The sequence below is a fragment of the Manacus vitellinus genome, unplaced genomic scaffold (genome assembly GCF_001715985.3).
Source record: "Manacus vitellinus isolate BGI_N305 unplaced genomic scaffold, ASM171598v3 scaffold_24_pilon, whole genome shotgun sequence".
In the NCBI taxonomy this organism is placed as follows: domain Eukaryota; kingdom Metazoa; phylum Chordata; class Aves; order Passeriformes; family Pipridae; genus Manacus; species Manacus vitellinus.
In genome coordinates, this window is record NW_021939798.1 from 9,421,447 (window position 1) to 9,447,409 (window position 25,963).

The 25,963-nt window shown below is 40.0% G+C and overlaps 1 protein-coding gene across 5 annotated transcripts in view; it reads left to right on the forward strand.

The window, feature by feature from the left end:
* Positions 1 to 25,963, forward strand: part of HELZ (helicase with zinc finger) — an 84,574-nt gene that overhangs the window by 54,512 nt on the left and 4,099 nt on the right. For all 5 annotated transcript variants that reach the window (XM_018073102.2, XM_018073101.2, XM_018073100.2 and 2 more), the window contains 13 exons: positions 203 to 348; positions 2,778 to 2,925; positions 5,224 to 5,407; positions 6,310 to 6,538; positions 9,597 to 9,801; positions 13,756 to 13,807; positions 14,667 to 14,860; positions 17,200 to 17,407; positions 17,915 to 17,991; positions 18,181 to 18,754; positions 19,139 to 19,379; positions 20,536 to 21,049; positions 23,838 to 24,090. In XM_018073102.2, coding sequence (XP_017928591.1) covers positions 203 to 348; positions 2,778 to 2,925; positions 5,224 to 5,407; positions 6,310 to 6,538; positions 9,597 to 9,801; positions 13,756 to 13,807; positions 14,667 to 14,860; positions 17,200 to 17,407; positions 17,915 to 17,991; positions 18,181 to 18,754; positions 19,139 to 19,379; positions 20,536 to 21,049; positions 23,838 to 24,090 — 3,025 coding nt within the window. The remainder of the gene's footprint in view (positions 1 to 202; positions 349 to 2,777; positions 2,926 to 5,223; positions 5,408 to 6,309; positions 6,539 to 9,596; positions 9,802 to 13,755; positions 13,808 to 14,666; positions 14,861 to 17,199; positions 17,408 to 17,914; positions 17,992 to 18,180; positions 18,755 to 19,138; positions 19,380 to 20,535; positions 21,050 to 23,837; positions 24,091 to 25,963) is intronic.

Consider the following 25,963-nt stretch of genomic DNA (forward strand, 5'->3'; position numbering starts at 1 on the left):
ATGCTGGTCTTTTGTCATTTTTGTAGTAGGAATGGGCATTTTTCTGGAATAGCCTTGATCTGTGTCTTCCAACTCTGAATGTACAGTAAAAATAAAGTTTCATTTTTTTTTTTGTTTGATGCAAAATTCTTATGTTGGGAGCATGAAATTCCGAGTCCACATCCTTAGTTACATTTTCTTTGTGTGTGTGTGTCTATTACAGCTCAGTCCTTTTGTCTACAGTGAATTTGCCAGGGAAAGGAACCTTCATGTCTCCTTGCTGGACCGGCTCTACGAGCACTACCCCGCGGAATTCCCGTGCCGGATCCTGCTGTGTGAGAACTATCGCTCCCATGAAGCAATCATCAAGTAGGTGTGAACTTTTTCACTGTATCACGTGCTTCTCTGACTGCTGTGAGTGAACCAAGGAACAGCCAAGCACAGCTGAAGTGTCTCTCTAACGAAATATCTTCATTGTGGGGTGAAATTTGCTCTCCTAGAACGGCTGCCAGTGGTCTGTGCCACTTGGTGGTGGGACAGACCCCTCGTTCAGGTGGGGATGCTTTGGCTGCAAGACTTGCCCACTAAGCCAAAGCAGAGCTAACTTGCCCTTTTTAAACATTATGCAGCATATTATGCAGGGTCTGTGTTTCTTTGAGCCATTTCAGAATTTTAGATTTACTGGGGTGGATTATCTTGGAATTGTAGGCTGTGGGCAGTGTAAGGAACATATGGATATGCAACTGTGAACAGAAAAAAATAGGTCACATTTTGAGCGTGTCTCTTTACTGTTGACATCTTATATTACTTCTTTCAAGACACATTAATCAGTGGGTTTGCATTTTTATGCTATGATAAACTAATGGCTGCTAGTGTAATGAGCTCATCCATGAACTGTGCTAGAAAGAATAAGTGCAGTCATGGGGAAAAATGCTAAAGTTTAAATCCTGGCTCAAATATGTACTGAGGAATATTGTGTTGGTATCCAGTCATACTAATTAGGTTATCACTGTGTTCAAAGCAAAAGCAGAAATATTTAAGTGCTCTGGGGAATCAAAAGTGAGAATGTAAAATATTTCCTTGCACAGCTTGATCTGTCTTCACTTTATGGACTTTGTAATTATAGACTCAGTAATGCTTAATTTCTTACACACTTCTTGGAACTGGGAGTTTGAAATGAGAGAGCATTTGAAAAGGAAGGGATTGTTTCAGCTTTTGTTTAGAGATCACTTCCATGAAATTTGCCTCAGAAAGATCATGAAAATTCACTTCAGCACTTGGAGTTCAGACAGTGAGTTCCTAGAAGGATCCACTGTGCTGAACAACAAGGTAAGGACTGCAGGAACACCACCAGGGCTGGGCTGGGAAGAGTCCAGTGTGCCCAGTCCCACCAGGAAGGATTGCTGTGGGAAGTGAAAGCAGCTGAACTCTCTCAGGGTGGTCCCTTTAGATGTCTCAGGTCCACTTTTTTGTAAAAAGTGAAATTTCCCCTGACAAATGGGACCATGGCACTTAAGACAGAAGTAAGTGTGGGAAGATGGTTCATGGAGGGCTCATTAATCATCCCAACCTCACTGAAATAGAGACACCATGAGAAATTAAGGGAAGAACAAGCCATTAGTTCAGCCTGACTTTGGAGCTGTAATTGGAAAAAACAGTCTGTGTAGAAATAGTTTTGTTCTTTAATGAGATCTCATTACCAAGAGCTAATTTGCAGAAGAAATTGTTAATTTTGCTGATAGGCAGCAGTGGACTGACTGCAGCTCCATCCAAGGTTGTCCAGGGTAAGCCAGGTCAGGGGTGGGCTGCAGTTGTTTGATGGTGCTTTGGTAGCAGACAAGTTTCTTTAGCTACTTCCATCTTAAGCTACAACAGCTGGAATCCTGGAAGAGCTCAGTGGACCCACCAACTGCACGGGGTCCTGCTTTGGTTGTCTTCATGTCAGGCTGTGTTCAGGTTCCTGCATCCACTGAGTGATGTCCAGAGAACACTGAGGTTGGATGCTGAGCATTGAAAAGTTAGATTAGACCTAAATTCACTGATTACTGGAAGACAGTACATTAGTTTAGCCCAACTGTGCCTGCAGTATAGAGGATTTATAGCAAACTGCAGTCTCTTCTTGCTACCTTTTCGTCTCATTGCATTCAGTTTGCCTTCTTTCCCTCCTGGTGAAGGCACCATGAAAGTGGTTCTTGCCTCGTTTCTTTTTCAATCAACCAGCTCTGGAATGGCTGCTGCCAGCAGAGGAACCCTGTTCTGGTTGTGTTTCTGATGTCTGGCAACATAGATTGGCCTGGAGTAGAAGTCACAGAGGAAAAGGTTGCTTGAAAGCTCAACACTTGGCTTGTGTCGTGCTCAGCGCACATGAAATCTGTAGTAAATTTATCTTCCAAGTTTAATAACTCTTAACTGATGTGAGCAGGCTCATCATCCAACCAGCCTGGGGAATAACCAGTGCCAGACACCAAGTGTTCTCTCTGCCCAGTTTCCAGCCACCAGAACTTCTGAGTGAAACATGAGTGAGAATGTTCATAACTTTGTCAAGCTTTCGATTAGAAGGAAGAACGGCCTTTGTAGAAAAAGTGTTGGAAAAGCATATTTTTAGTGCCTTCTGCTCTGTCTGTAGTATGGAAATATCAGATCAGAGAAATCACTTGAAGATGCTGAATAGTAATTAGTGGTTCTGTTTTCCTTATGAAGTATTTTGTGGTTGCATATTTTATCAGTGAGATTTGCATATTTTTGTCAGTGAGCTCATATGTAGACTCCACATTTTATCCTGTTTTGCCTTGTTACAGTTACACATCTGAACTTTTCTATGAAGGCAAATTGATGGCAAGTGGAAAACAGCCAGCACACAAAGACTTCTACCCTCTGACTTTCTTCACAGCACGTGGAGAGGATGTGCAAGAGAAAAATAGTACAGCTTTTTACAACAACGCAGAGGTAACTCTCCTTTGGCTTTATTCTTGATTGTTCTCTTAAAGCTCCCCCCAAATTTACTGGTTTGTGCTCAGTGTAGGTAGAAGACATAAACTGTGGAGTTTGCTAAACATGATGTAGTGAAAATTGCAGTGGTAGTAAACATTTCCACTAATTTCTCTTCTTTTTTTCTTTGCAAATTGTAAGCTGCATAACGTTCTCTCAGGCTCATTCTTCAGCATGTCTTTCCACATAATTTGTGTGGCATTCTGATGGATGTATCTTAGCAACTGAGAGTAACTGCAGTTTGAAGCAAAACTCAGATTTCTTTGACTGTTGTAGAAATGTTCCCACTCAGATAAGACTCCTCTGGAGTAACATTTCATATTTGCTTTAATATGTTTAGGATCAGTGTGTCTCACTGATCATGGGTAGATGAGACTTCTTTAGGTGAGAACTTCTCAATATGTTTGTTTCATATAGATTTATTTGTGGTCTTCAAAAATTACTTTCCATCTCATGTGTTCCTTTGCATTTAAAAAAACCCCAACCCAAACCCACAAAATCAACCAACCAACAAACACATGAGCAGCACCCACCTCCCACCCCTGACTTGTTAATACCTTTTTTGTAGTGGAAGATGCCCTTTTCCAGTCACCTCTAGTTAGGGGAGGGAGAGAAAATCATAGAAATATCATGAATTTTCTTAAGCCTAGGAGGAGTTTTAACTTGTTGGGCTGCAGTTGAGCAGCAGTGCTTGTTATGAAGGACTACTGAGCTGTGTTTTCCCCTTGTTGGTCATGGTGTGGTTCATCTGATGCACAATTTTAAACCTGTTGTTGTTATGAAGCACTTTTTAGGCATTCTTTGATGTATTAAAATATGTACTGAAATAAAAAACTTCAGTGACTTCTGGACACAGCACTGAAAAAAAACCTGAAGGCACCCGACCACTTTCATTAATCTTACTTGGATTACTTTGCCATTTAAAAAAGTTGTAAAAGACCTAAAAATATCTTCAGTGACCAAGTAACAGTCTGAAAACTGTGAGTCATTAACAGCCACGGGCAGAAATGAAGGACAGGGGCTGCTGAAACACCAACAGGAAAAACTGAAATTAGATGATGAGGGAGATTTTTTCTGTTTGACCCTTAATGGCTGTTTGCATTGGGGCATCTCATGGTTCATTGGTGCCTATATTAAGAATTAATCTGGAAAATGCACTTTCCCTTTTTGGTCGTAGTTCTGAAATTTCCCTGTGTGGTGTTAATTCTAAATACATACCCAGAAGCTTTATGCTTTCAGAGAAGCTTGCCAGAATACCTACAAAAGATCATTACTACAAAAGATCATTGTGCTGTGGTTTTTATAGATATCAAAGTTTATTCTAATGTCCTTTGTCAGTAGAACTGGCTTTTAAATACAATTTATGTTGCCAAAAGTTATATTCAGGTCTTGCTCTGAGACAGCCACATTTTCACTGCCTTCTAAAATTACCCAAAATAAACTATTTGTGACTTTTTAAGGATGAAGAGAATTTTTTTTTTTTTTTTTTGCTTTAAGAGGCTGAGCTTGCTTTTGTGATGCTGTAGGAAAACTGCATCATCAATTCTCGTGCTTTAAATAGGAGAAATATTTATTGAATGACACACTGAATGTAAATTTAAAACAAAAAACAAAAGAAAAGCAGCTCCTGGAGTGCAGTACCTCTGTTTGGTGTGTTGAAATGAGCTGCTGTAGCAGGAGGTTACTTTGAGCCTGTCTCCTCACAGGAGGAGGTTCTCAGGTTTCATTACTCCTTAGTCTTCTCAGTAGCACATTTCATAGTCTTTTATCAAGATGAACTGGCAGTTGTTGAATAATCTGGAATTCCCAGTGATACCCTTTGGAATGGGAAGTGATTGTGTTCTGGTATATGGACTCTCTTTCCAGAGTTACCAAACTCTAGGATGACATATATAAAATCCAGAATAAAAATCAAATAATCTCTATTTAGGCAATACATTTACTTATGGAAATTGGATCAAGTGTGGCAAGACAGGTCCTGCTCGACATTTTCATAGGAATGAAAATTCAGATTATAATATCCAAGTTTTTACTTTAAAGATGACATTTTAAGATAACAAAAAGATAGTGTATAGTAAATACATTGGTTTAATTCATGGTATTTTAGAGTATCACCCTAGAATGCAATAACATCATTGCTTTTGTAATACCGTGTCACGTATTACAAAAAATAAGCTTTAGAGCTTTAAAATTCGAGTTCTCTTTCCATATCAAAGAATGGATCATCCTTTTATGAATTCTGCCTTTTCTTTTCAGGTGTTTGAAGTAGTGGAGCGTGTTGAAGAATTAAGAAGGAAGTGGCCTGTTGCCTGGGGCAAGTTGGACGACGGCAGCATCGGGGTGGTGACGCCTTACGCCGATCAGGTGTTCAGGATTCGGGCTGAACTGAGGAAAAAAAGGCTCTCAGATGTCAGTGTGGAGAGAGTGCTCAATGTTCAGGGTGAGCAACAGCTCTGTGCCCCAAAAACGGGCTGAGGAAGTGAAGAATGGGAGGGGTGAAGTTAAATAAGATGTAATGAAATTACCGTCAATCGATGGGAACGGGCGAGCTGGGACACAGGTGGTGTCACAGAGCAATAAACTCGGGTGTGTGAGATTGTGTGTTCTCAAAATGAAGTTCAGGCTTGCTTAAAAAAATAAATCGAGTGAAAAATGTGAGAACTGATCGATTTTTAACATAAGGGGACAGCCAGGGTTCCAAGTGAAAATGTAACGAGGCTTTAGCCTCAAAATGTTTTACTGATTTTTTTTTTTGCATTTGTGGAATAAACTGTAAAAAACCTGAGGAGAAATTTAGGTATTTCTTCCTGGAATCACATTGATAATAAGAATTTTGTGTAGGCATAGCCTGTTGCTAGGTTGCACTTTTAGTCAGTGATAAACAAAGGCAGATAATAATAAAGTAACTGAGTGACAGTGAGTGGTGTGGGCTCTGTTTTTTCGTGGTTGATATTGGTATAGTTGAGAAATTTTAAAATACGAATCAAGAATGTCCAGAACTTTTACTTCAGGTAGAATAAATAAGTTCAAGGTTTGTTATTGGCTGCCTGGCAATGTTGTGAAGATAATGAACATTTCAGAAAGTTCTGGAGTGATTAATATCGAGGTGAAAAATAAGTTTTTTAAAGAGGAAATATTCTTGTAATGGAATGTGCTATTTATAGTGCATCTTTTAAAATTTTTAAATCTTATTATTCTTGCATAAAGCTCTTCATGGGAAGGGTAGCTCTCAGTTCAGAATATCTAGGTGTGAAACTTGGCTGGCAAGTGCCGTGTTCTGGTTGTGGTAAGAGCAGAAACAGCAACAATTATCTCAGACGTTTGTTTTTTGTCTCCTTTTAGGAAAACAGTTCAGAGTTTTGTTTCTCAGCACAGTACGAACACGGCACACGTGCAAACATAAGCAAACACCAATTAAAAGGAAAGAGCAGTTACTGGAGGATTCAACAGAAGACTTGGATTATGGTTTTCTGTCCAATTACAAACTTCTCAACACTGCCATTACAAGAGCACAATCCTTGGTAGCTGTGGTGGGAGACCCTATTGCTTTGTGTTCCATTGGAAGATGCAGGTACTTTATGGATGTTCCTTGGTTAATCAGGGCTAAGGGTACTAGAAAATGTGTTTATCTGGGATGGATTTAGTAAAATGATAAACTGGCTTTTCGTGTATTTATAGTTGCTTGGATTTTCACTTGACAGTAACAACTGAAGATGCTTCATTTTACTTTCCAGTAGAGGTTCTTTTGTACACCTGTTAAAATTTTATACATAAATAAAAGTAATAGATAATTTGGAGTTTAAAAATTGTGATGTGACATGGTATTTTAAAGTTGTATATTATGCCAGTTGTAGGGTGGTAGAAGACTTTAAAAACCTTATTTATGTTTTGATATGTCTTCATGACAACTGGAAAAAACTCGTTAAGGTTTGAGTGAATTGACTTTTTATAGGCCTAAATGAATAAATGTGGAAAATGCTGAGATGTGTAAACACTGATGTTAAGGAGACCAGGTTCTTGTTCTTCAAAGGTTTTTTTTTCCAGTGGAGGAGCTGAGATTTTGAGATGATCAGAGATAAACCCTGCAGCTGATTTCTCGAAGAGAGGAAACACTGCACTAACTACATTATTAAAATAAAGCTAAAAATACGTGTTAGTCAGTTGTTACATCTCTGTTGTGTTCTACTTTCCTGAGCAGTATTCTACTGTCTTGAAAAGGAATGTGGTTTTCAAGGATTAGAAGTGAAGAAGCCAAATGGAACCCAAATCTGTGTTTACTGCATTTATGACACAGAATCTGAATTTTACCACTTACCTGCTGGGGCCACATCAGGGGGATCTGTACCTGAACACAGACATCTGCTCTAAATGGCTCAGAACTGACAGAGAAGTAATGGTTGTGGGTTTAGTTCACTTTTCCCTTTACCTGGTTGGGTTTTTTAGCCATGAACTGGTTTATGTAATGAACTGATGAGAAAGAGCCCCTGTACCTCCTGAGTGCTCCTTCAAAATACCTGAAATGGGGCGTGCAAAAACTTAATAAAATAAAAATACAGGCTGTCAGCAGGTAAATGAATTACAGGCTGGGCAGTTAAGCATTGAGTTTGCATTTTGAAGACCAGCAGCTGTTTATATATGTATAGCTGTTCCAAATTATAAAACAAAAAGATAATTAGGAAACAAGGGGCACTGAAACTTTATTAAGATGTAGCTCGAGCTTTCTCTGTAATACACCATTGTCTTGTTTCACTGAATAATTGAACATTCACTCTTTGAAAATAGTGCTGGAGGGGCTCAGGCAGAATGCTGGGAAGAGGGTTCTTTTTTAGTACAACAGGACTATAGAAGTCTGAAAGAAGTGACATTTCGTTAGGAAAAACAGACCTCAAAAAAGTTGAGAGTGTACTCGAATTTTATAAATATTCTAATACCTGTCAAAATGAGTCAGGACTGTAATGATGGTTGGGGAGAGCTTTGTGAAGTGTGCCCAGGGTGATCATTCTGTTCCTCTGTGCTCCAACCGGACCAGACAGGGCTGTTTTGGCAGAAACTCCCTTTAAACTGCCGAGCACACCGAGAGGCAGCAGCATTTTATTCTCTGTTCTTACACCCCAGTACAAGTGTTCCATGTACAGCCCAAAGTGTTCCATGTGTGCAGACACTGCTTGGGGCATCCTGAGCAAAAGTGGATGAGTCTCAGTGGATTTGTGGTGCTTGGTTTGGTGACTGAGTTGATTAATCAGAGGGAATTCCATCATTAAAGCATCCCACTGAAGTATTTAATTTTGGGTTTTAATCCTCACTTAAAACCTTGCAAGATCTGTTTGCCTTAGAGCAAAATGCACAAAAAGGGACATCTTGCATCATGAATTTTAAAAGAGCATTTCTTGCCTCTGTAAAATCACAACAGAAGATGGGCTTTTGGGGAGAACTATTTGGAATTCTTAAATATATCAGCAGCATTACAGAATTCCTGCAAGATAGACATTTGTTCTTTTCCACAATGTCAGCTACTCAGCAAAATGTGACACTGCTGTTAAAATCAGTGTGCAGCAATCTCCCATTTTACAGGATTTGGGGAAACAACAGTGTTTGCTTACAGGCCAGGCCTTATTACTGAAGGGTGAACAAGAATGAGTTATAATCAAGCACACTTTTAAGATCATTGTCTTTTAATACTCTTTTTCACTAACTTTCATTATTCTTGATTTTTTTGAAAGAGACAGCTCAGTCAGGTTTGGTTTTTTTTTTAAAGTGACATCTTCAGACCTTATTTAAATATCTTTTAAGCTTCAATGACTTCACCCAAGAAGTTCTTTGAGGTTAAAGAAAAAATAAAATAAGTGTAAAGTTTCTGTAGAGATCCTGCTGTGGATGTTAACAATATAAAGACTGTATAAGCAGTAGAAAGACATGTCATGAGAAAGCAGAAGACAGGGAAGAATGTTCTTTTATTACATGGTTTAAATAACCCCTCCAAAAAGCTGGAAGCAGAATTTTCATAGAGGAGACGTGTGTCATCTGCTGGTTGTCTTTCTGGCTCAAAATTACTTCTATATGTTATAGAAAAATCTGACACACAATAAAATTTATGGTTTTATTTGTTTTCCACCAGAGGATCTCAAAGGATCTCTAGATACTCCCAAATATTAATCTTCACGTGCCTCTGAAGTGTTTGACAAGAGCAGTTTTGAGGGAATATCTCACCTTTGGTGTTTGTTACACTGAATGATCTGCCTAAATTCAGAGAATATATTTGACATCTGGGACTGAGAATCTGTATAATCCCCATGACTATTTCAGTCTTAACAAGTTCCTTAAATCATATGCTTTTCAAAATTTTAAGCATTGTTGGTTTTATAGGAAAAAATCCCCCGTTGGACCTGTCCATGGCATTAATATTGGAAGTGATAGACACCCAGTGCTTTGCTCTGACACCATGGACAGACCTGTGTGTGCATTTTAAATAACTGGAGAGTTCTCGTTGTGCTGTGGGGTTGCAGGGTGGGTGCCTTGGGGTATAAAATGAGCATCCACGAAGAATAAAAATGCCACAGTTCTGTTAAGTCTGTTTTAATTTTCACTACAACCATCGAGTCTTACCCACTGTTTCTGAATTGTTTCCATAGGAAATTCTGGGAAAGGTTCATTGCCCTGTGCCATGAGAATGAAAGTCTTCACGGGATCACGTTTGAGCAGATCAAAGCTCAGTTGGAGGCTTTGGAGTTGAAGAAAACCTACGTGTTGAACCCTCTGGCTCCCGAGTTCATCCCCCGAGCTCTGCGGCATCAGCACTCGGCCAATCCCACCAAGCAGCAGCAGTCCCCTCCAAAGGTAAAGCATTCCCAGCCATGGAATTGCCAGAAGGGGAAGTGAATGCAGAGAAATGACAGAAAAGGTTTATGGAACAGGCTGTTTGTTTTAAAATTGCATCAATGCAATCAGAAACGAGTGCGAATTCCGGAGCGATCCGCGACGTTTTCAGGTGAAAGCTCCAGACTTGTATTATAATACAGCATTTAGGGGTGTCCAAGTCCTGCTTCCTTACTAAAACATACACCTTGGGCCACTCTGGTTTGTTCAGTGGTAAACTTCAACCTCAGGGTTTAGATAAACCAAATTAAACCCTCTGACCGAGAGCCGATCCCTGTCACAGGCACCTCGTGCTCTGCCTGTACCCCAAAGAAACAACAGGCAAAAGGAGAATAAGGAAACAACAAAACAGTGGGCAAAAGGGATTTGGTTTGATTTAAAAATCACATTTAAAATTCGGGGACTTGTATTACGTCAGGTAATTTTTTGGTGTAATTAGAAATATATTGTAAAGCAGTATCTTGCACAGATTAGCTCTGTGATAATGTCCTTCACAAGACCAGATTTCAGCAGCATCAAGAGGGCAGAGATATGAAATTACCTCTGAGTGGTAATTTCATCAGCTGCTTTATAAAAGCAGGTGAAGAAGTGATGAAAATATGTGGCTTCCTTAGGATGATAAGGAATAACACTAAATTTTAGAGCTTTCTTGGAGGGTGATATATTAGTAATTAATTCTGTTTTAATGCTTCTTTGTAGTTTATTTGAGTTATAGTTGTAAAAATGTAGTTCGTTTGAGTTATAATTTAATTAAAATGTGTTTAGAGATGCAGCTGAAATGCAGGTTGTCAACTTTGTGATGAACTCAGTTGCACAAGAAGGAAGAAATGTATGGATTTCCCATAGCTTTGCATTTGTGTTGCAGGCCGTATCAGTGAAATGAAATTTTTACGACAGGTTTTTTAACAATACAAAAAGGAAAGCCTTCCCTTTGGCAGTCCTTCCCCAAAGAAGGTTTGTAAGTGAGAACATTTGGTTTCTTCATCAAGATGCATTACTTTCTGAAACAAACACCAGATTTCTAAAGCATCTAGTCATGTGTCAAAACACTGGGCCTACGGAAAACCAGAAATTACAAAATTATCTTTAAAATCCACTGCTGCACTCTCCATTTTTCGAGTGCCTCAGCCTTGAATGCATTTTCTTTAACAGAACATCATTATTAATACTTTTAGTTTCTTAAATGAAATAAAAAGAAGGTATTTGAAAATGCAGGTATAGTACATTTAGGGAAAAAAGGGGGTGGGTGCTGGGGGAAGTGAGAATCTTGTGAGTAGATGGCTCTGTTTATTTTCCCTCGGTTTGTTGGTAAACTGAGCCCTTGTGATGCAGGAATGCCAAGAGACACTTTCAAACTGCCAGCACTGTATTTTCAGCTTCAGATCCGAGATGTCTAAACCCCCTGTGTCATAATTCTAAATAAAATCTCTTCCCCCTGGATACAATTGCCAGGCAGCGTGTGCAGTACCAGCAGTGCAGCGAGCAGGTAACACCCAGGCACACACAGAATATGGCTGTGAGCAGGGATACATTTCCCTTTGCTCGAGTTTTCAAAGCAGATGGTTAGCTTTGCTTATTTTAGACCTCCTAAGTACAATATTTAACACTGGAAATGAAAGATTAAAAACCTGGTGCTGGTGTATTTTGCAGCGAAAAAGTGAGAAGAGCCTCTGACACCGTGTTTTGTGGGGAGTTTATGGACATCTGTGCAGGGCAGGGCTCGTCTTTCACATGCTGTGAAAAGTGATTTTGAACAAACAGCACCTTCTTATTCAGCAGAATTGCTCCTGGATTTATGTAAGGGCATTGAAAACCTCCTTGCTGTTTAGATTTTAAAGAAGGAAAAATGTTTGAGTCTTGCCTCTGTGAGAGGCAAAGCAGCCGACACGGAACTGGCTGTCTGGGGGCATCTGCCTTCCCCCGTGTTCCTGTGGCTTGGCTGGGCATGGAGGTGAGGAGGGAAAACAGCAGAGTTGGACAGGGACAGCCTTTATTGAAGGTGATGATGTGGAAAGGGAAAGTTTCCAGAACTCGGAGCTTCCCTCGGGGTAGTTCCCGTACAGTAAATTAGGCTCTGACTTCACAGCTTTGCCTCCCTCCCTCCTGCTGCCTCTGCTCCAGCTTTTGGTCTGAATTCAGGCACTGAGGTCAGGGAGTATCATCATCCTCCACATCTCCTGCAGTCAGTGAGGGCCACAGCTCTGGTTATAACTCTGGAGACCACTAAAGGGGGATCCAAGGAGTGATGAACTCTTAACTGCTGCAGTCACCCAAAGCTTGGTCTGAGCTTCCTCTGAGCACCTTTATGTAACGTGGATTTTGATACTCCAAAGGTGGAGCAGGTTTTTACAGCAAACTGAGTGTGTTTGTGCTCCTGTGTTGTCAGTCAGCATCAGTTCTAGTGTAGGTTTAGGGCTTTTTGGGTGGGGACATGAACCTTGAGGTGAAAATCTTTGAGAAATGGCAACGATTAAGTTAATAACAGACTATTATAAAGTCATTAAGCCATCACAATTATGAAAAGAAAAAGATAAAAGAAAGGCAGCACCTCCCTTCCCCAGCTTACAGGTGGCCCCAGTTGACTTCTATTTACCATTCTGATCCTGGGATATGTTCATACTGTGACATGCCCCGTTCAACAGGACAGCTCTTCTTACAAACTTATGTAACTATTTGCTATTTGAGTTTTAAAAATATGACACCTATAAAATACAAGTCTGATAGGTTAGAACAGAGGTTTTTCAGATTTCTGCACTTGGAGCTTCACTGTGGCAGTATAACAGATACAGAAATGCCTCGTGCTGACCATGAGTGATTGAGGCATGTAACCATTGAACCTTCCTCTGTTTGGTGAATAAACAGGCTTCTTTTCTTTAAGTGCTGCAGTGAAAAGCAATTATTATTTTATTTTTCAATAATTCATTTTTAAAATGAGAGGAAAATTCGGAGACCAGTTCTTTAATCTGGTTTATGCATGAGTCAACATTGTCAAACAACCTGTCTTTGTACCCTGACTAATTTGCTCAGACTGCTGGAAAACTGCCTAGACTTATCTCCTGGGCAGGGAAAGTTTTGCAGCATCAAAGCCTTTTTAGATTTATTTTAAACTTGTGAACATACTTAGGTCCAGATTAAGTAAAGTATTCCTCTCCTGCAAAGGACTTAAGAGCATACTGGCACTTGAATATGTGCTCACAGTTTATGAATATTAACTAATTAGTTGATGCTGGAAACTCATGAGCGTGCAGGAGGGATAACTCAGTTCTGTTAAAATCCTTTTCTAATGTACAATTCACCAAGGAAAAACAGTTTCCCCAGAGCACTGTGGTTCTTGGCTCTCCTATAATTGTATTTCTGGGGAGCAGTCACAGAGGAGCAAAAGTCCAGAAGCCAATAGAAGGGATGGAGCAGGGAGACAATGTCTGATGAGGTTGGGTGAGCAACTGGGTAAAACTGGGAGAAGCTGCTTTGTCTCCAACGTTCTTGAGCTGGAACCTGGAGGGGAAAATGGATCATGCTTCCCCCTAAGAGCTGCCATGGCAGAGGAATCCTGAGGATTATGTTAGTACTAGATGCTACTCCTGAAAAAAGTGAGACAGTGGAGAATGAAATGGTGAGGAAAGAAACTCAAAATATTTGCTGGAGCCCTCTTTGCATCTGGAAACAGGCCTTGGAAGAGTTTTCCCAGAGGGACTTGTAATGACCCACTGATTAATTGGATTAGTGGTATTTAATGTCCAGCTTTGTGAATTCATGGTGTCAGATGGTGGAACTGGGCAGGTGAATGTGTAAGAATAAACTGTTGACTTCTTTCAGGCTCCCTTTTGTGTTTGATTATAATGTTCACCTGAATAAATGGCTTTGGTTTATATAATAATGCAAAACATTGTAATTATTGTTTTTTTTCCTTTAAAGGGCAAGGTCCACCATCACAACCAGAATGACCATTTCCCACCTGATGGAATGGGTAAGTATCTGCTGCTCCTGGAGGAATTCCTGAGCTCACACTGATTTGGCTTCAGTGACATTGATACTAGTTTGATATAAATGGAATATCTGGTCCCTTCTTTATTTGAAAGTAATTTACTTCTTGTGTGCATCTGGGAAACAGATTATAGGCTGTTAAATGGACATTTGGTATTTCTGAGGCTTTCCCTTTATAGGTGTTGTGTGCACTGACTTTGGAGCCTTAACACAACATAATTGTTGGCCTCTTAAAAATGGCTGTATTTGAAATACATACTGTAAAACCCTGTCCCAGTGTATTTGCACTAAAAGGGTTTGGACATTATATTGCAGACACTTTTTTATGGGGTACTTTGAACTTAAATTGTGCTGTCATATATCCAGATATTACCAATGATACCTTTGCAAGGTAGCATACCACAACTGAATAATTTTGTTATTAATTTGAAAAAACATTAATTTAAAGCTTGTCTTCCCTGCTAAAGAAAAGAGGGTGATTTTAGTTTTTGATGCAGTGCTTAACAGCTACTCTGACTGTCAGCATATTTAATTGGTTGGGGACGTTCTCTCATTAATGCACTTACCAGATACCTGTTTCTCTGTATCTCAACTCATATTTTCTGCCTCTTCAAATTTTTGATTTGATTAATGCTTTCTCTTGGTGTATCAGACCTGTGCTCTTAGAGAGTTTCACACAGGCTTTATAAAGATAGATGCTATCAGGATAAAAAAAAAAAAAAGAAGAAGAAAACTAAAAAGAAAAGAAAAAAGAAAGAAACAGTGGCTTCATGTTCTTTTTGTGTATATATTTTACTTTTTTGTGTATATATATCTTTTTTTTTTTTGGTCTTTCTTTTCAGTTCAGCCCAATCCTTCTGTTCTCATTGGAAATCCTATCCGAGCATTTACTCCTCCCCCTCCTCCTCTGGGACCTCACCCCAACCTGGGGAAATCTCCAAGTCCTGTTCAAAGGATAGATCCACACACTGGGACAAGTATTCTCTATGTACCTGCTGTCTATGGAGGAAATATGGTCATGTCTGTGCCTTTGCCTGTAAGAATTAATTTTGTGTTTTCCCCCCAACCCTCTCCTCAATTATTGTATGCACAAAATATATGGGAAAATCAGATAGTGAATTTATTGCAGGTTTATTCAGCACTTTACTTCAAATATATGGGCTTTGCTGGCTTTAGGAGTGGCAGTGCAGAGGACCACCAGAAAAAAAGGACTTTAAAGCTTTGCTCGCACAAAATAACTGCAGGCAGCCTAAAAGCAATTCCATGTTCATGTAATTTGGTGTGTTTTAGGCACACCAGTGGAATCTGTGTGCCGTGACTCGAGACACCTGCCTCTGAATTATTGGCCCAGTTCAGTTCTTAATCATCAGAGAGACATCAGTGATTCACCCCCAGTTTGTTTCTCTTTATTGGCTTCACACAGTCTAAATTACCAGTTTTGGAATTCTGCAGTGCAAGGTGTCTGAAGTGAAGTGATAAGAAAAATAAGCATAATGGGATGTTTTTCCCTTCCAGAACCTCGTAGTGAACCAGTTTCCTCTCCAATCCCTTTCCTTAATGACATTTGGGAACAGAATGAAGATCTCTAATCAGGTCTTTTAGGCTACATTTATGCATGGAATTTTGGATTACAGATCAGACTGTCCCTCCAAAATTGCCACAAATTAAAGAAGCAGCCTCTGCTTTGTTGCTACCCTTCACAGTCACATATTCATGGAGGAAAATGCAAGGAAAGAACAAAGGCTGCAAAAGCTTGTAACGTGTCTGTGTTGTGCACAACTCCTGAAAACTGTGGGAAGGACATGGAATTAAACACATGCACATGTATTTAATTCTTTTCATAATGCTCAATGTTGGAACACAGTTAACTTGTTTTTTTTCAATAGTGCTCTGTTGTAATTTGGGTTATGGGTGCTGAATAGGGAACTTGCTGTAGTTTCAGTTGCATGTCTTAGATCAGCTGGCAGCTGTAAATTGGTTTTCTTTGCTAGGCCAAGGAATTTTCCTTTTTCCAAGCTTACTAGAAATCTGCATTTGATGAGTAAATTTAAATGCAATGAGAAGGCCAGCAGCTGTATCTTTGTCATGCTTGCTCACATTATATTAATATCAAACCAAGGTAATTTAAAAAGCTCTGCCTTATTGTTCCAAGGTTAATATATTTTTTATGTATTTCCAATCAAAAGAAATGTATTAAAAATAAGTATTTTGAGCTCACCTTCCCTGAGGATGGATTTTTAAATAATTAAGTGGGAAGGCTGAGGTACTAATGAGACAGCTACTTTTGAAAAGAGGCTCAGAGATGATTTGAGGTTGTACAGATGCAAGATCAGCCTAAAGCTAAAGTTCAAAGTGCACATTTCAAGGGCAAATAGTAATTTTAAAAAAGAGGAGCGTGAAAGTTGTTACACTTGAAACAAGTAGGGACTGAAGTAAAACGTGTTTATGTTCATGTAAGATGAAATGATGTCTTTGTTTAATGCAGTTCCCATAGCCAAGGTAAAAGCAGGAGGAGGTTGTGTGCTGTCATCACTAAGGGATGCTCTGGCAGCCCGAGTGGTGATTACTCTCCCTGCACTCGCCTCTGATTCATGTATTTTCCTCCTTTTAATAAATTCCCTACAGGGAGAGATTGAACTAATTTGATCCAGAGCTGTCTTCCTTTGCATTCCTTTCAGGAATAAAACTGAAACCGTTGTAAAAAAATTCAGGCTTTTATTACCTGCTTTCAGGAGGTGGATTTTACTTCAAATGTGCAATTCAGATGCAGCACAGGCACTTTGGAGCAGCCCTGTCATTCCTCACTTATGGAGGGTCTTGGGTTGTCCCAGTAGTCCTGTTAACTTCCCAATAGTCCTGGTACCTTCACTAAGTGTGTCCTGGGTGCTCCTTCAGTGGTACAAAATCACACCAATGGATGCTAAAAGGTCTGTTCTTCAGGTCAGAGGCTTCTCCCTCTGTTCTTCCCCCCAAACCACAACCCAGTGTCTGTTAACTACAGGAGAAATGGATTTTTATTTTCTTGACCTTCATCCACATCTGTTTAATTAGAGAAGAGATTAATCTATAGTTTGTTGAACTAAAATTTATCCATCAGTCTTTTCTCTCAGAATTTCGAAACCACTGAAAAAACCATGGGTTTTGATAGAAAATTTTTTGCCCAGGATTGTCCTTCGAAATCTTTGCTGCCCTTACAGCTGTCCCTTTCCAGCACCAGCTGTAGTTGTGTGTGAGTGTGTCAGGTCATCTGATGCACAGAAAACTGTTGTTTGACCTAATATCAGTGTACTTGTTATTTCTCTGCCTTTAATGTACCCTAACAGGTTGCATCTCTCTCTTTTTTTATTTTTTTTTTTAATTTTTTCTACTGTGTAGGTACCATGGACGGGGTATCAGGGTAGGTTTGCAGTCGACCCTCGACTCATTACTCATCAAGCAGCTATGGCATATAATATGAACCTGTTACAGGCACATGGGCGGGGGTCTCCTATCCCTTATGGCCTGGGGCATCACTCTCCAGTTAACATGGGACAGCAGCAGCTCCAGCATCAGGAAAAGGAGCAGCACGAGCAAAATCGAAATGGTCAGTGTTGAAATGGCAGTGAAAATTGGTCTGGTTTTGAGAGTTTTGTGCTTTAAATTACTGTATGATTGTACTTTACAATATCCTTTAAATAGGGTATTTTTATTTCCTTCCTTCGCCCTTTCCTCCCTGATGGAGGGATCTGCAGAGTTGGGTAAAGAATGTGAGATTTGCCATTACAAATAGAATAACTCAGATACTGTGAGATTCAGAGGAGGAAGTAATGGAAGCTGGGGAGGGTGTTGAGGGTATAATTGTTCCATCTCTGTTCTGCAGTACAACTGCTGATGTTATTTGCAATTAAGTTGGAAGAACTGCTTAGTGATGATTAATGAACAAAGTGCAGAGATTACAGGAAAAGTGTTATTTAGGTAAATGATATTAAGTGTCTGTGGTGCTGTAAATGCTATACTAATAAGTCTAAATTTTCCTGTGTCTGGCAAAAAAAAAAAATCCCAAAATAATAATTTTTCTATTGAAACTGAATGATTTTGTAAATGTTTTTAGGTAAAAGTGAAAATGCTGCTGGACCTGAAATCAGTAAAATTCGAACACCTGAGAAGAAACCTCTGGAATCCAAGCAGGTGGGTTTCTCTTGTCTGGGTTTGTGGTTTGGCTTTGGGTTTGTTTGTTTCTTTGTTCATTTGATTTTGTGTGTTTGTTTTTTAATATTCTCTCTTTTAATGAGCTTAGTCATCACTGAAATGGTTTTGTTTGTTTGTTTGTTTGTTTTTAATGTGGATTTCCAAAAGTTTTCCTTCTCTTTTCTGCAGGTTGATTTAGAAGCCAGTTCTCAGCAGAGGAGCCCCGAGTCCCGTTCCGGCGTTGGTTTTCCCAACGCTAAATTCCACCGCAAAGAGAATCCCAACCCCAGGCAGCTGAACCTCCACCTCACCCCGCCCCACTCCCAGTTTGCAGTTCCCACCCGCCACTTCCAGCACCTCTCCCAGCTCCCAAGGCAGCCGTATCCTCTGCAGCAGCAGCAGCAGCAAAACCTTTTAAGTCAGCAGCAAAATCACTTGCCTGACCAAGCAAACCAAATGCCACCCCAGCAGAGCCAGGTAGTTCAGCAGCATAACCATTTGAATCAGCAGCCTCCACAACCTTCACAGCTTTCCCCTGCTTACCAGGCAGGCCCCAGCCAGTCTTTTTTTAATAATCCAATTCCCCACCGACCACATTCTCCTGCTGTAGATGCTGTGATTTCAGAACAACACCCCCCACCTCTGTTACAAGAAGTCAGTAATCCTTTGAGGCCTCTTGCACAGCACAACCCCGTTCTGCCAACCCACTTGAACAACTTCATTGAAGAGAATCCGTCAGGAATGCCCTTAGGGGACACTTTAGGTAGGTGACTTTTCTTTATTTAAATTCAGAGTGTGCAATTATAACTACATTGAAGTGAAAATGAAGGAGGTATTTACCTTTTTCAGGCATATTGCTCTGAATTGGGTCATTGTTGGGTTAGTTTCCATAAGTAATGTCATTGAGCATAATTTGCTGCTTCAGGCATGTTTGAATATTCAGCACTTTATTAGAAGATTCATGTTTATATGATTTTCCATATGATTTAAATAACCAGGTTATACACTGCAATGCAGTTAGTATATAATAGGCCCTGGAATATACTGTTTAAAAAGTATTCTTTTTTTTTTTTTTTTTCTTTTTCTGACATAAAGATCTTTAAAAAAGGGCATTAGATAAAATTTTTTTTTAAAACTATTTTTGTAGATCGTATGCATGGAAATGTAGCTTTGGAAACAATAAGGCAGCAACAACAAGCCAGGTTACAGCAATGGAATGAACATAATGCCTATCTCAGTCAAGGCACTATTCCATATCAACACCATCACCATCCTCATCTACCACATCTTCCTCAGCAACCAATTGGATTACATCAACAGCAGCAAGTTAGGGCAAACTGGAAACTTGCCAGTAATACAGAAGATGAAACAGAGGCAACATATTCAAGGTATTTGTTTACTGAGTCATCAGAGCTTGTGTAAAATTGAGCAGTGGGCACCTATCTGTAACACTGTGATCAAGTGCAAGGCACTTAAAGGTATTGCTTTTTGCTGCTGTTATTATGAAGGTTAAAATAGTTGGCAGGCTGACTTACAACTGTGCTTTTATTATGTGTTATGCTTTGTTCTGTTAGTATATTGGGTAGTAAAGCTGTAGTGGAAAAATATTTTCATGGAGCTTTTCGGTGTTGTGTTTATGGAGTAAGGAATGGGTAGAGAGCAACAACCTCGTGTTTTTATAAAAGAGGTGTCTGAGTGTAGTTAAGGCCTATTTAAGTTGTAAATTCTTCAATTTGGAGTCGCAAGTCTCAGATTTATGTGCTCGAAACCAAACAAACCAGCCCTTCCCCAAACATTGCTCCCCAGTGAAACCTAAATTTTTCTTTTCAAAAACCCTTTGCTTTTAAAAGCAAAAAAATGCTTGTATTTGAGATGGAGCATTAGGGGGCAAGAAAGGAAGCGGTTGAATGTCAACAGAAAAATGGTTCCAGTGGTCATCAACTTTGATCATGTATTTTGTAAAGGCTGGATTTTTAAATTGCCTCTGTTTACTGTCATCTCCCACTATGCTTTCCTTTCCATCTGGGTTGTTAGAGCCATGGTAAAGCATCTAAATGCCCTCTTATCTGACTCTTTGAAGTGCTGAATTGAATATTCTTGACCTTTTGAAGAAGTTTGAAGGTATATTGTGCAAGTGAGGGGAATCCCTGATTGTTCTGTCTTTTGGCTTGTAAGGGGTTAAAATTTTCCTTAACTATGTGAACTTTTTACCCTGTGTAGTAAAGCAGGAAATCCTTCCCTTAGTTGTCTCTTAAGGGATAACAAAAAATTGATTCTTCTGGCCGAAAAGGAAATCTCAAGAGTTATTAAAACTTTGAGATGATTCAGGTGGGTATTTCATCCAATTAATCCTCTCGTGCCTGATTTCTGATTGCTCAGTCCCATCCTTTGAAGTTAGGGGTCAGTAAGCCCAAAGATGAGAATATTTAAGTACAGTGGTTTGTGCTCTTGAGTTTTTTCCGCCTCAAAAAAGAGTGGGATTTCAGCAAAACTTTTTTTTTTCTTTTTTTTTTTTCCTTGATGCATTTTATTGTGTCAATGCAGATTCCAGGATTTGCTCCGAGAACTGTCCCACCGTGATCCAGGTGAAAGTCGGGACTTGGCCGAAATGCCCCCCCCTCAGTCGAGACTGTTGCAATACAGACAAGTGCAGCCCCGGAGCCCACCAGCACTCCCTTCTCCTTCCTGCAACTCCAACCACAGTGCTCACTTCCCCACCTTCACTGAAAACAACAGAGACATTGAACTGCCCAGTAACCCAGCATTTCAACAGCATTTACCCCAAATATACAACCCCCCTTTCTCCATGCCATCCGAACATATAACCCCGTCTCCCTTGAAATACCTGCAACCTGATGGATCCTGGACTTATGCTAACCTACAGCAGAACCACCTTATGGGGCAGGGCTTTCACTATGGGATACCTCCACTGCCCCACAGGTCACAGCAAAACCCTTTTATACAAATCCAGAACCATCAGCACGCGGTCGGTCAGGAGCCATTTCACCCCCTCGCGTCTCGAGCAGTATCTGCCTCTTCGCTCCACAGCTTAGAAGAGGTAGGTGGAGGGGTTTGCTCTTGTCTGCTGTGCAGTTGTCACGTTGTTTTACTCTCAGATTGCACTGTGGAGTGGTCAGGGATGCACAGCATTAACATTAACAGCTCCCACTGGGAGTTCCTGGGAGGCGGAACCGTTCTTTGCTCTTCACCCTGGGCAGGTTCCTGGTTCTGGGCACTGCAGGTGTAACATTTTCTCTGCAAAGTGGGAAGTCTTGGCTTTTTGAGTGTTACTCTGAGTTTTCTTGCTGGGTCTCTGCCTGTTGTTTATCTGGGGTGAGATTTAACCCAGCCCAGGTGACAGCTCACGAGGTGACTCCGGACAGGCAGCGCGAAGGAACCGGACAGTTGGCTCAGTGTGGAACTCTGAGTGTGGTTGAGCTACAAACTTGAGACCAGAGCTGGACAGGTGTTTCACCCTGATTTAATAAATCCCACCCTGCCTGAACTAATCTGATATCAAGCCATCTTGTGTGTTTGGGGGGCTCAGAGTGCTGGAAATCAGTGCAGAGGTACCCAGCTGTGCTGCTTGAATCTGGGTCCAGCACCAGCCACAGCTGGCTCTGTCCCTCCCCATGTTCTCTTGTCCTGGACTCCAAGGAGGTGTATTATGGGATGCAGACTATGCCAGCACATACAACTACGACAGGTTGTTTTTGAACAGGAGTTTTTAATCCCTGTTGGAATACAGAGTGCTGAGAAGTGTATGATATGTAGACATGGAATACCCTGGTTGCATTCCAGGAATGCCAGAATTAATATTCACACTGACTGCATGTAATCCAGTATTTGTACCTAAGTGATGTATTTCTGTTAAAGTTTTTACAGAAGCCGTGGGGGGAGCCCTCCTCATCACTATCTCACATAATACATATTTAATTTAATTGTCTTTCGGCTTCTGAAAATAGAAAATATTTAGTTTATGAGCCTGAGCAAAATAACTAAAATTGAATTCCAGTGCATTTTACATATTTCTGTCTTATATAGATCCAGAGAGGTTAATGGAGTCCTCAGGCCCAGCTAGAGCTGTAGTAAGGTTTGGATTTATAGACATTTAGAAATTTGATGTCTCAGTCCATTAAGTCATCCCACCTTGTATAAAATCTAATACTTTGTGACAAGACTTACTGCTGTCAGTACAGCAGGATGTAGGAACAATGTCTTTTCAGCAGTAATAAACCAATAAATATTCCTATAGAGCTTGTGACAGCTCCTGCTATCTGAAGACAAATAGAGTGAGCCTTTATGTAATTAGTGCAAATTCGGTTTAGTTGTTATTTTTTCTTCCTTTCAAAATATGTGACAGAAATGCCAAATGCAGTAAAAGTATTCCAAGACAGAGACTTGCCTGTAAACTTCCCAAAACTGCTGGTCCAGCTGGTGGGTGGGACCAGAGAATGCACAAGGAAATCAAAGTGTGGTTTTAGGTGTATTTTTAACAGACATCCCTCATACAAGGCAGTTGTCAGGGCAGTTTTCTTGACTTTTGGTATCCTCACTAAACTCTTTTCTCCATCACTATTTATAAAACTGTTAATTGACTTGATACTTGAAAGCTTTTGCTTGTGTTTAGTCAAACCAGTTCTGAACTGCACATCAAAGGGAATACTGAAGTTATTCTGTCTGGTTCTGTACTTGCAAGTGTCCAGAATTTTGATAAATTCCTGCCTGCTTACCAAAATTGCCCGTTAAACTCAATAAATGTATATTTTCTGGGTATGATTTGGGGAGTAGCTTATGAATTTGGTTTTTTTTGTTGTTGTTGAAGAAAACCCTCAGGAGAGTAGAGTGTCAGGATATGCAAGTGTTGATCCCTTGATTATGGTGACTAAAATAAGATACAACAGTTTTCTTTCATGCACTTTTTTCCCCTGTCTGTTTTTTGTGGACGATACAGTAACAACATTGGGGCACTGCAAACAAGTTATTTGATGTTTATTTAGCTAATTTCTTATGGCATTTCATTAGGATGTTTTCTTTTTTCCTTTTACCAAGTATAGATTTATCTGTATGACTTTTCTGTTATTGATGCTCATTAGTCAGTGCAGAAGGGAGAAAATACTGTATGTTCATTTTTAAAAATAAACTGTAATATAGCAGACTTAGTTTAAATCTTGAGAAAGTTTAGAGAGCCCTTAAATCTGAACTTTTGAAGTCCACAGGTTAATTAATGGAGCTCCTGCCATTTTCATCTCCGTGATCTGCAGGGTTTACAGGTCATTTCTGTGGTTTCAGATAAAATTCTCTGCATCATTTCTCCTGAGGGCAGAGGCTTCTCCAGAGTATTTGTTTGTGTACATTCACAACATCCAGTGTACAAATGTATCCTGCTCCCCCAGATCCTGCTATACAAGTCACTAATTTATCCTTTGGAAAAGGAAAAGCCATTTTTTTTCCTGGCTACACTGTAAGAACATTTTTCTCTTGCTCTTATGTGCTTCTGTGCTTTCTTTGCTTCATCTGTAAATGCTGGGTATCTTCCTCCTCACTGTGTGATCCATCGCCCACGTAGGACTGTGAGATGTAAAGGCTGATGAGAATTAAGGAATCTCACTTGATGTTCTTTGCAGTTGCTTTAAAATTCTCTATTTTGTGTGATCAAAACAACTTTATCAGTGACTGCAATATCCAACATATAACTTGAAATGCATGAGATTTTTTTCTAAATGCAAAGGACGTTTTTTTTTGGTAAGACATTTCAGGGGAAAAAAATTGAGCGGGGAAATGGTATTTGATACATAAATAAGAGCAAAAGGCCATTTTTTGTTTTGTGTTTTTTTTGTTCACAGTATGAACCAAGAGGACCAGGCAGGCCGTTGTACCAAAGAAGAATCTCCTCTAGTTCAGTCCAGGCTTGTTCTGAAGAATTAAACACTCCTCAAGACAGTCTTGGTCAGTGTAAAGAGCTTCAGGACCACAGTAACCAGTCATCGTTCAACTACTCCTCACCTGAGTTGTGGGTGAACTCCTCCTCCTCTGCCCCGTACCCAAACATTCCATGCAACGGAGCCAGCAGAGCAGTTCCACCCCGGGAGTTGTTAGGTGGGTACCCTGGGATCTCTGCTGGAAGGAGACACTTTAAGCTGCAGTGACCAAGTCTAAGTGAAAGAGTTGGTTGTGGGTTTTTTATCCCACAACATGTTTTCTGCCATTTCTTGAATTCCCAAACCCGGTGTTGAAGTATTTGTTGTTTCAGCAGTTAAAGGTTTGGAATAATCCTGGTTTTGTTTGCCATCTTGTTACCATCCTGCTGCTGCCTAAAGAATACTGTCAGTGTTCTCCATGTCCTAAATCAGTGCTGCTCCTTAGTCCTCTCCAAAAGCTCCAGTAAACCCAAATAGTCTCTTACAGTGGTTTCAAGTGCAGCTGAGTTTTTGCTGAGAGGAGCTAAGGTGACTGGTGGGATTTATTTGCAAGATAGATTATTTGTTCCCAGATTCAGTGATATTTGGTGTTGATATTACAGTCTGGGGGAGCAGCACATAAACTGAATTAGTACTCTCAGCGTTTCTCCCAGTAAATTCTGGTACTTCATCAAAGTAGTGACGAGTTTAAATTCTCTCTCACCGTGGAACAATCTCAGTGGAACGTGGCTTCCCTGGTGGTAGGAGCAGTGCTGATTGATTGAGCAGACAGAAACTAAATTAACTTTTCAGAGGTGAAAAAAAAGCTGCGAGTAGAGAGTTGGAGCAGTGCAGCTATTCTTCTGTTCTCCATACTTTCAGTGGTTGTGAAAAACAAAATAACCAGGATAGTACAGTTTCTTCTCCTTGACTTTGCTTTAAGAATCTCCAGTGGTAATTTAAAAACAAGATTAGTAAAAATATGAACAATATCCCGGTGTGGATATTAAAACCACTTAATAATGCAGAATTATTTATAGGATGGTTCTTTTTGGCCTTAAAAGATTTAATTGCTTTTGATGAAGCTTTATAAACCTAAAACATCTTCTAATGTTACAGTGATTGTGAAGTAGAAACAAGCAGTGTAGAGTGAATGAAAAAAGCTGTTTATATTAGCAACAGCACTTGAGAGTGAAGTTCCTAATGTGCCTTTTAATTTCCAAAATGTGAAAATGTTATTTTGCAAACCCATGTGCATGGCAGCATCTTTTGTTCAAAACTTCAAGCTCAGGGCACCTCCTTCAATCTATTTCTGTTTTTACTGAAAATCAAGGAGCTGAATGCAGTGTTATATGACATTCATCACTGGAGTTGCTCCCTAGACTGGTGGTTATCTAATAGTGGTTATCTAATAGGAGCTCAGGAACCCTGGCAAGGTTACTTTGGGATCAACCAGTGCCACATTTCCTTGCTTTAATGTAAAGTGTTTGTGAGTAAAGTCTGCAGAGGACAGATGTGTGTGTAAAAAGTACCATATCCCTACATTTGCTGTCAAATAGTAAATTCTAAACGAAAAGGTCAAGTTCTGACTAGTAACTGCTTTTGCTATGAAAATACTTTTTGCTGGAGTTAAGAGTGGTTTCTGTTTTGTAAATAAGTGTACATGAATAGTGCCCATATCTAGTGGTTCATGCAAACACATCTCCATTTTCTGGCTGCTGTGCTTTCCCACATTCACAGCTCAGTGCCTGTGATGATCATATTTACAGCCCAAATGTGTTTTATGGAGCTGAGGGTTAATGACCAGTAACTGCACTGTTTGTCGTTACCATTGATTTTTATCCATGAAATAAAACCCCGTGAGAATGTGAGGCTGGGAAATAATCCTGTGCCTGCATTTTTTGCTGGAGAGGGACCCTGATCCAGACTGTCCAAGGGCTGATCTCTCCTGTACATCAGGAATGGCTGAGGCACCACTCTTGGATTGGATCAGGATGGATTTATGGAGGGCAAGGGGAGCTGCTGTGAATTCCTCAGGGTCGTTCCATGCAGGCACTTCCCAAAATTGCAGT